Below are 10,500 nucleotides of genomic sequence, written 5' to 3'. Positions count from 1 at the left end.
ATATTCCTCTGCAAATAAAGCCTTGCAGCTGGCGTGAGGCTGTTCATGTGGATCTGAACTCTGCAAAGCAGTAACTAGATCTCCCAAAGCTGTCGGAGCAGGTAAGTGATGTTCTCCTCCATACGGGGAGACGGAGTGAGCAGCCCTGGACTGTCCCGGGAGCCGGTGGCAGAGGCAGGATTAGATGCCAGCTCTTCTGGCCCAGCTGTAACTGGGGAGGTTTGTGAATACTTCACAGGGACCCTGTGGAGGGATTAGTCCCTGAACTTAGTGACTGTGGATTTCCAGGGCTCTGTACAACCTGACAGATGGATATATCTGCAGCGGCTCTTGCGTTCCTTGAGCTCCTGGACGTAAGCTTTGGACTATACATGCTTTCTGAGAGCTGCTGCATCCACAGCACCTTTCTGAGAGCGGGTGCAGGTGGAAGGCAGGAGTGCTGGTGTGTCATGTCCCTTACAGCCCTTGAGCTGCAGAGGGGCCCTGCACCCACCCCGCTGACGGTGCATCAGCAGGGAGGCAGGCAGGTTTGGCATGAGTGAAGGCGAGGCTGGGAGATGAATAAGGAAAAGAAATTTCCAGAGTGCTGCAGGGGAGGAGGAGGGGAAGAATGCTTTGCAGGTCCTCACCTGCTGCCAGATCGCTCTCGCTTCGCTGAGAGCCCAAGGAGGGAGGCCAGCTAAGGCAGGCGTGGGGGAGCAGGGCTGGGTTTGCAGGGCAGCGGCTGGCTGGCAGCCCGGGCGCTGGGCTCGTGCCGGTGAGCTTTCCCGGTGAGCCTTCCCCGGCAGGACCATCTGGGGCTGTGCTCCTCGGCTGCTCTAGGATGCTTCTCTCTCTCTTCCAGGCTCTCCATCAGCTGTATTACGACCCAAACATTGAGAACAAGAACTTGGCTCAGAAATGGCTGATGCAGGCACAGGTCTCCCCCCAGGCGTGGCACTTCAGCTGGCTGCTTCTCAACATGGACAAGGTGCCCGAGATCCAGTACTTCGGTGCCAGCGCCCTCCACATTAAAATCTCCCGTTACTGGAACGACATCCCAGCCGACCAGTACGAGAGCCTCAAGTCGCAGCTCTTTACCCACATCACCCGCTTCGCCAGCGGCTCCAAGATTGTGCTGACCCGGCTGTGCGTGGCGCTGGCCTCCCTGGCCCTCAGCATGATGCCGGAGGCTTGGCCCTGTGCAGTGGCAGACATGGTGCGCATGTTCCAGGCGGAGGACTCCAACGTGGACGGGCGAGCGCGGTGCCTAGCGCTGCTGGAGCTGCTGACAGTGCTGCCCGAGGAGTTTCAGACCAGCCGCCTGCCACAGTACCGCAAGGGCCAGGTACGCAGTGTCCTGGCGCAGGAGTGCGGCTCTGTCTTCCCTTTGCTGGAGCAGCTGCTGCAGCAGCAGGACTCCCCGGGTTTCATCAAGCAGAAGGTGTTGAAGTGCTTCTCCAGCTGGGTGCAGCTGGAGATCCCGCTGATGGACTGCGAGAACCTGATCCAGGCAGCTTTCACCTCTCTGCAGGACCCGGAGCTCTTTGACACAGCGGTGGAGGCTGTTGTCAATGCCATTTCCCAGCCTGATGCCCAGAGGTAAGGGCAGCCTCTCCCGTGCGCTGCGGGCTGGTGCTCCTAGGCATTGAAGGGGAAGTGGGGTGGAGAGGAAAAACCTCAGGCTTTTTTTCTAGCTACCGTTGGCCCCGGAGGTGATGATGACAGGTTTGGAAGCGGGAGATGTTAAAAGCAGCCGGAAGCTCCTGCTTTCACATGGTTGGTTCTGGAAGGCTTTGCACCATGGTCGACTTGTGGGGACCATGTAGTCTCGAGCAGCTGCAGCCCATCTCCACCCTCCTCCTCTCAAGCAGAGAGGAGGATGCTCTCTTCTGGTTCCTCGTGTCAGACCCTGCAGTGCCTGACCAGGGAGCAGCTGCCTGGCTCTGGCCGGGGGGAGTTCAGAGACCCTCCTCTGCCTCGCACTGCTGGTCCAGCCAAGGAGCTGATTTGATGCAGAGGTAATAAAACCAGACCTGTCAGTCTTCTGCCTCCTCCTGGCTCCAACAGCTCGTGCCAGCCGAGGACTTGTCCTTTGTTTGTGGCCATAGCTGCCCCTGGTGCAGCTGAGCAGGGAGCCAGGGCTGGGGCAGGTCCTGTCGGGGCTGCGCTGTGGGGGTCCGAGCTTGTCTGCTTGGCAGCGTCGTCCAAGCTGCTGTCAGCTCTTGGGACCGATGCCCACCGAAGGGAAAGTACATCTCTGGTTCCCGTGGCCACATCCCCTCCCGGCTGCTTAGCAACCTTCCCCCGACGAGGAGGGTTTCCTTGAAGGCTGGGCTGAGCTGCCGCCGCTGCGCATCCCCGTGCGCCGCTGCGCATCGCGCAGGCTCTGCCCCTCTGCAGTGGTGCGGGTGCTGCTGCCGCTGCGGTTGTGAGGCCTGGTCCTCCCTTTGGCTTCAGGGCAGGGGCAGCTGGTGCGGCCTCCGGCTGGAGGGCAGCCTGGGGCTGTCCTCTTCGATGGCAAGGGGCTTGCACCTGGAGCCTGCATGTCCCGGTGGACAAAGGGACCCGTCAGGATTTTGATGCGTTGCCGGGTGTGGGGAGGGGTTGCCTCATTTGCTAGCGTTCAGAAGATGACCACAAGCAGCTTTTCCTTGTACCTGCAAAGGCTGTGGGCCAGTCCAAACCCTTGTAGCAGGACTGGTGCAGAAAATGAGAAGGTGAGAGAAGGTGACTTGCAGTTCTGAAATTTTGGACTCTCTGTCTTCCTCCATTCCATTTCCCTTGAGTGTCAGAAGTCCGTTGGCTGCAATTCCCTACCTCTGTGCAGGAGCCTGGCCCTACAGCGCTGTTCTTCAGTTGCATTAAAAGCCTGAGCTTTCTGTTGAGCTTTCAAAGTGAATTTTGGTGAGAAGTGTGGCTGACAGCAGAGTTTCCTCCCTGCTCCTGTGCTGACCCTGCTGTCCAGTTTCTGGCCCCACTTGGTCCTGCCACGCTGGCTGCTCCCTTACAGCATCACTGGCACTTGCTCCCCGTCCTTCTCCCTGGAGGCAGAGCACCCTCCTGTCCGTAGGCATGCAGGCAGCAGCCAGGACGGGGCAGGCAGCCGGTGTGAAAGGCTGCCCAGTGTGTGAGCCTGGCGCAGCCCTCGCTCCCAGGGCATGGGGACAGCGGTGGCATTGTCACCGGGATGCCCTGCCAGGCGGCGCGTGGCATCGGATGCTACAGGGAAGGGCAGGACTGTGCTCGGTGTTGAGATCTGTGATGGCTTCAGGAGTGGGGCAGCACAAGGAGCTGCCGCTTCCCGGCCCCGGGTGGGCTCTCTCTTCCCCTTTGTTCCTTGTGTGCTCCATCCCACTTCCCTCCTCCTGCTTCCTCTGGTGCTGGCTGTCCCGCCCCTCCAGCTTTGTTGCTCAGCCTCAGCGGATCCAGCTCTTCCCTGACCCCCAGGGAGTCTCCTGACCTTTCTGTCTCTTTTCTTGACAGTCTGGGAGATCCCTGCTGCTTCTTGGCTGCTCTCTTCCTCCACAGTCTCTCGCCTTTGTGTCCACAGGGGCCTGGTTCCCCACTGCCCTTGGCTGCAGGCTTGGAGCATCCTCAGTGCTGGGCTGCTGACATGGTCGTTTACAGAGCTTTGTAGGGGATTGCTCTGTGAGAGGGTTGATCTTGGGGCTCCCCACTTTCCTATGGGTTCCCTTGGGTGTTACAGACCTTGTGTCTTTCCTCCTCGGCCCTCCCAGCTGGCTTCATTGACACTGCTCTGGAGGCAGTCATGCAGGTGTGCTTCTACCCTCAGCAGAAGGTTCAGTGGCTTGTGAGTTTGGCTTCTGCTGCTGAGAATTAGGTAGCCTGGGGGTCACCTTCCCAGGGGAGCACCACCTTGCAAGGCGTCCCTCGGGCTGCAGCTCCTCACCTGTGCCTGGGTGGAGAAGGGCAGGTGAGACCTCGTGGGTGAGAATCATCTGGCTGTGGGGCTTCCTCACTCTTGAGATAGTCACTTGTGCTGGTGGCTTCCATTTCCCTGCCTGCGAGAAGCAGCAGGTGGCTTTCCTGCCTCCAACATGTTACTAGAGATGATGCAGCAGAGATTCATAGGTGCATAGCATTTGGTCTCCTTGCCTGCAAGGCATAAGCCTCCAAACCTCAGAGGCTTGGCCAAGGAGCTGGCAACTGGAACACCTCTGCACACACCTTTGCTCTCAGGGGCGGTGGGAAGCTCCTGAGTTGCAGGGCAGGAACAGAGATATTGTTGCATCTCGTTTGCAGGGGAGGCTTGGGCTGGATTTTCCCTGTCGTTTGAGGGTGATGCCCCCGCTAAGGGGGTCAGAGAGCTTGGCGGTGTGTGCTGCAGGGGGAGAGCTGGCATGCAGCACTTGGCCACGCTCCTGCAGCCTGGCAGAGCGGGGAGTGTCAGAGTGGGGAGAGGGACCTCCATGTGGTGTGTGCCCACAGTGGGAGGTACAGAGCATGGGCATCAGACACTGAGCCACCTCTCTGAAAGCAGCAGGGTGTTGCTGCATGACGGAGCTGGTGGGATTGCAGGTGTCCAGCCCATCCCTTCCTGGTCTTGGCACCTGGTGCTGAATCCCTGAAGAGGAATTTCACTAGAAGAGTTTTCCAAGCACTTCAATAGAAACAGTTTTTAATACATTGGGTTTTCTCATCAGGACATGGCTCAGATTTTGGATCAGGAAGGATGAGATTGTCCCGTGTGAGCTGCCCGTATCTCTCCCCTGCAAGTTGTCCCCCGCCCTGTGGTGTGGTTTGGGGAACATTGTGGGAAGAGCAGAAGGAGGTGTGGTCCCGTGGAGGGAACTGTGGATGCTGCAGTTCACTGGGTTTTGAGAAGGGACCGGACAAACTTATGGAAGAAGAATTTGCTCAGCTGCTAAATACCAAGATAGCAAACCTTTCTGAGGAAGGCTAACACAAATGACTGGAGGGAAATACATGGGGAAGTGTCACTGTACGGCTGCCATGTTCATAGACTCTTTCCCAGGCATTCCCAGTCATCAGCTGCTGGACACAGGCTGCTTAGCTGGGCAGGATGGTCTTGTCCTCTCCTGCCTGGCACTGGGGTGCCAGGGGTGCGAAGCGGTGGCTGGCAGCAGGGCTGGCGTGTCCACCTCCTGGAGCAAGCTCTGCAGCTGGTCAGGGCCGTGGCTCCAGCTGGTCGCTCAGGGCTGGGAAGCAGCACGGACCAGGTGGGGTGGCCTGGGGCTCCGTGCTGGCTGGGTGCAGAGGAGAAGGAGCCTGGCTCCAGCTGGCTTGGCCATGGCTGGCTCAGCCATGGCTGGCTCTTGGGTGACCGGCTAAAACAACTCCCCTATAGTAGGAGTCTCCCTCCTCGCTGGGGACCCTTGTGTCCAAGTTGCCCTTACATATGCGTAGGCAGTGAGCGGAGCAAGGTGGTGCTCAGGAGACGTGGTTCACCCAGCCTTTTCTAGAAGTCTTCACTAACAAGGGATGAGTTGCAGCATGGAAGCAAATCCAGGTGGTTCTCTCTGTTGGCTGTGCAGGGAGTCCAGAAGACTAGCTCAGTCTAGGCATCTGTACTGTGAGTATTTCGAGCTAACCAGCAGAAGCAGGATCCTTGTCATAAACTCGTAAAGTCTTAAAAACATCTGTAGGGTAGTGTGAGCCCAGTGCTGTGGAGGAAGAATGGCTTTGCCCTACACTGGAGCGGTGGAAGGTCCCCTGTGCCTTTTGTCAGCTCCCCTGGGCTGACCCTGACTGCAGCATCAGTTCCCTGGTAGAAAAGCTGATGAATTCCCAAATTCGCCACTATCACAGCATGCCCCCACTGCCATGGGCATCACTCACAGGGCATCAGAGGCTTGAAAATGGTTTACACACAAATACCTGTCCCCTTTGCTGTGCGATTTCCTCTGGGGAAGAGCAGTGAGGGGGGGTGACCCCTGGCAGCACACAGAGGGGATGCTGTGGCAGAGGCTCCCTCTTCCCTTTGTCTTCCCCCACTGACTCAGACCTAGAAGCTGCCACCACTGGCGGGGCTCTCTCCCTGCGCTGGTGGCACCGATGGCTTTGTTCGCTCCTACGTTGGCCATAGCAAGAGCTGCCAGTGTGCTGGGCAGCGGTGCCACTCTGGGGTGGGTGTGCAGCTGCCCTAGTGTCAGCACTCGCATCTCTTCCCTGCGGTGGGCATAGGAGAGCTGGCGTCACGTGTGCCTCCCGCTCCGAGCATCCTTGGCCCTGCACCTGCGTGCGGTGGGGCAGGCAGGGAGCGCGTGGAATAGCTGCGGCTCCAGATGACATGCCTCGGTGGGCAGGGAAATGGCAGGCTGCTCATCAGCCTCCAGCACGGCCTCTCTCTGGGGGCCCTGGGCTGCGTTTCACCTTGGCTGCCTCCTTCTTGTTGCCTTGGTTACCATCACTTACAGGCAGCGGCAGGGCAGGGAGGCTGATGTGCATGATGTGATGTGGGAGAGCCGTGCTGCGTGGGGCTGCGGCAGCCTGGAAGGGTGGGGGGCCAGGGGGGCGTGCCGTGGGGCCAGCATCCTCCCTGGTCCCTGAGGGTGGCTGCCCACTTCATCCCAGCCAGAGCGCACGATTCAGATGTGCCCGTGCTGGAGGGTCATGCAGCTTCCCACCGGCAGCTCTGGCTGCCCTCATGCAGAGCAGAGAAGCACGGGCAGCAAGCATGGCGAAAAGCCCGCAGGTCTGCCCTCGCTGCCGTTCTCCCGCTCCCCATCACTGCCGATGCTGCCGCACGCAGGCGCAGCTTGCTCGGAGCTGGTCATGGCAGCGACAAGTTAGTGCTGGTCGGGGGGTGCTGGCAGCCCTGCCGGCAGGTTTGGGCAGACAGAGGCAGGTTCCCACACGGTGGTTCAGTGGGGGACTTGCACGGAGCTGATGGCCATTGGCTCAGCTCTTCTCTTTGCTTGCGGAGGGTCTGCTGTGGGAGCAGTTGGAGCTTCAGCCTTCATCCCGATGCCGCAGGCTGGGAGGAGAGTCCCTCTAAGCGGTAAAGGCTCCTGGATGCGTCCTGTTGCACAAAGCAGCCTTCCAGTAAGGAAAGCTGGGCAGGAGCCCTGGGAGGGCATCAGGAGGGATGGATGCCGTGGTAGCTGGTGCCCTGATTCAGCCTGTCCTTGCAGGTACGTGAACACCCTCCTGAAGCTCATCCCCCCCGTGCTGGGGCTCCAAGAGCAGCTGCGCCAGGCGGTCCAGAGTGGGGACATGGAGACGTCACACGGGATCTGCCGGATCGCCGTGGCCTTGGGGGAGAACCACTCCCGGTGAGTGCTGGGGATGGTCCCCAGGAGGTGGAATGAGCTTGGAGCAGCCCACTGTTCCCCAGATGCTGCTTTGTCCAGGGTCTGTCCTGCACCCGGTGATGTGTGTCAGGGCAGAGGAGCCAGGCTCGCAGTGGTGGTGACCATGCTGTCTGCTCCCCAGGGCCCTCCTGGACCAGGTGGAGCACTGGCAGAGCTTCCTGGCCCTGGTCAACATGATCATGTTCTGCACTGGCATCCCCGGGCACTACCCCGTCAATGAAACCACCAGCTCCTTGACGCTCACCTTCTGGTACACGCTGCAGGTCAGTGGCCATTGTGGGGCAGCCTGCCCAGATCCTGCGCTCCAGGCAGGGCCGGGGCACCAGTGCACGGGGACTGGGGTCTGGCCTGGCCGCGTTTGGTCCCCAGGGATTTTCTGCTTGTTGCCCTGCACTCGCAGCCACTGCAGGGCGTGTAACTCAGAAATGCTGGCTCCATGGCTTGCGTTTCCACCTCCAGTATTCCTTGGATGTCTGAGCCAGCCTTTAAGGGCCTCATTAACATAACTAATTAAAACTTCCTGCTAATTTTTTTTCTAGCAGCAGACCTGCTTGTTTAGCTCCTTGCCATGCGACTGCAGGCAGGGAGGAGAGTGCGTGTTGGCTTACGGTGGGCTAGACCCTGCTGCTGGGCTGGCGGTCGTTGTCTCTCGGAGGAGGAAAGAGAGAGCTGCTAGTGGCTGCCTAGTGTGGGGTCCCTCTCCCAGGGCCAGTGTTCCTGCGCCAACAGAGCAGCCCTGCCACGTCGTGCTCTATTTTTAGCCCGCGTTCATCCCCCCAGCTCCATTCCTCCGCAATCTGATGCGGCGTGGCTGCGTGTGGGCAGAGACGGTGGCGATGTCGGCGCCGTGCTGGCACCTCCTCTGCCGCGTGGGGCCAGGGCGAGGCTCCCATCTCTTCTTGCTGCTTCTCAGGATGAGTCTGAGGATACGAGTGCAGGCGGCAGAGCCCTGTGCTCCCCAGGCACCTGTCCCAGCCTGCCTCGCAGGGATCTGAGGCATGTGTGCTCCTGACGCAGGCGTGCTCCCAAGGCTAGGACATGGCAGGGCAGTGCCGCCCCGCTGTAACCGTGCTCTCCTCGAATGCCCAAGGGTCCACCCAGCTGCTGGGGATTCTGCCGTCTTGTCTCCAGATAATGCTACTGCTGCAGAAGGGCTCAGCATCAGGTGGACCTTGGGGAGCTGGAAGTGCAACCTCCGAAGGTGTGATAGGTCCCACCAGCCCTGGGAGATGCCCCTCACCCCCCATGCAGTGGGCATGCTGGCTTCGTTTTCTTTCCCCTGCAACACCTGATGTATTCCTCCTCCTGCTGCCAGGACGACATCCTCTCCTTCGAGCCGGACAAGCAGGCCGTGTACCAGCAGGTCTACAGGCCTGTCTACTTCCAGCTGGTGGATGTACTGCTGCACAAAGCCCAGTTCCCCTCGGACGAGGAGTATGGCTTCTGGTCTTCAGATGAGAAGGAGCAGTTTCGGATATACAGGTACAGCTGGGAGGTTTGCGTTTGCTCATCAGGCAGGCGAGGACACAGGCAGCATCCTGCCTCCCTGGAGCCTGTGCACTGTGGGGAGACCCAAGAAGGGACATGAAGGAGATTCTTTCCACCAAGAGCTGTTTTGGCTGTGGTGGTGATGTGGAAACGAGCTGGTGTTTTGGCATGGCACCAGCTGCCCCTCCTAGGAAGCCCTCCACATGGGGCTGGGGCAGTATACTTGTGCAGGCAGCAGGAGCAGAAGTAACATGTCCACGCATGGAGCGCTCTGCAGGGGTTGGGGACAGCGTTTGGAGACCCTCCATGTTCTCTGCAGGGTGGACATCTCTGACACACTGATGTATGTGTATGAGATGCTGGGTGCTGAGCTCCTGAGCAGCCTCTATGACAAACTGGGACGTCTCCTGACCAACACGGAGCAGCCGTCTACGTGGCAGGTGAGTGAGGACACCCAGGCATCAGGCTGATGGCTACCAGCCCCTCGGGGACCTATCCTCACCACAGGGTGTTGAGAGCAAAGGGATGTGATAGAGGCAAGAAGCATGACCACCTTGCCAGCACATGGGTGGGCTCTGTAGGGTCTGCCAGGAGGAGCAACAGGTCTTCTGCCTCCCTGTCCTTAGCGCTGCCCAGGGACCAGCCTCTTCAGCCGCTGTTGGGGGTTCTGAGCTAGTGTCTGGGGCTGGGATGGGCGTCGGGGGTCAGTGCGTGGCGCTGACAGTGCCACTCCCACCCCGGCAGCACACAGAGGCCTTGCTCTACGGCTTCCAGTCCATTGCCGAGACCATCGACGTGAACTACTCTGATGTGGTGCCAGGGCTGATCGGCCTCATTCCCCGGATCAGCATCAGCAACGTGCAGCTCGCTGACACCGTCATGTTCACTATTGGTGAGGCTTTTGCTCGTGTGCAGGCTGGGCTGGGGAGGGGAAGCCCCTCTGAGAGCGCTCCTGCCCAGCAATAACAGCAGTGAAAAGCAAAGCTGAGTACGCCGGGACACAGGGAGCAAGAGCCTGTGCCACAGTCCTGCGGTCTGATCCCGTCTGTGTGCGCAGGGGCCCTGTCGGAGTGGCTGGCTGATCACCCTGTCATGATTAACAACGTGCTGCCGCTGGTGCTCCAAGCCTTGGGCAACCCTGAGCTCTCCATCTCTAGCGTCTCCACCCTGAAGAAGATCTGCCGGGAGTGCAAGTACGACCTGCCACCCTATGCAGCCAACATCGTTGCCGTCTCGCAGGTAGGAGCTGGATGCAGGTGGACGCATGGCGGTGAGCCAGGATGTGCTCTGTGCAGACCCTTTCCTCCACATGGATCAGGGCAGGGGGACGCAAAGCAGCAGCTCAGGGCATCTTGCATGGTGTGGGGGGCTTGTTGTCCATCCTGTTCCTAGGCCAGTAGACCCAGGAGGCAGGCCCCGTGTCCTCCTGTGAGGGCAGAAATGGTAGGCAGTGGCAGACACGACTGCCATGTGGTCCACTGGGGTTGTACTTGGGCATCCATCCTTTCCCATGGGATTTATTTGCCTTGTTGGGAGCAGCATCCTGCCAGCTCTGCCCCCACCAGGCAGCTGGTGCTGATGCTGAGCGTCTTGGGGGGCATCCTGGTATTCAAGCCTCTCCATGGAGGTTGAGCAGGTCCCTGCAGTGCTGGGGCAGGCTGTCCTGTGGTCCTTCTTGGCTATCAAGATTTGGGGCAGACGGGACTTGGAGTCCTGAGGCTAGGAGGAGGAGGAC

General features: G+C 59.7%; 1 protein-coding gene across 1 annotated transcript; it reads left to right on the top strand.

The window, feature by feature from the left end:
* Positions 1-484: 484 nt before the first annotated feature.
* Positions 485-10,004, top strand: LOC309416167 (importin-13; the record flags this gene model as incomplete). Its single annotated transcript, XM_082015742.1, has 7 exons — positions 485-1,581; positions 7,098-7,238; positions 7,399-7,540; positions 8,593-8,759; positions 9,085-9,205; positions 9,510-9,657; positions 9,823-10,004. Coding segments are annotated over exons 1-7 (1,659 nt in total), but the record flags the coding sequence as incomplete, so codon positions are not given.
* Between the last annotated feature and the right edge of the window lie 496 nt (positions 10,005-10,500).

The sequence above is a fragment of the Phaethon aethereus genome (assembly GCF_964289735.1).
Source record: "Phaethon aethereus genome assembly, contig: HAP1_SCAFFOLD_696, whole genome shotgun sequence".
In the NCBI taxonomy this organism is placed as follows: Eukaryota; Metazoa; Chordata; class Aves; order Phaethontiformes; family Phaethontidae; genus Phaethon; species Phaethon aethereus.
Note: the sequence above shows the minus strand (reverse complement) of the source record. Positions and strands in the feature narration are given on the sequence as shown.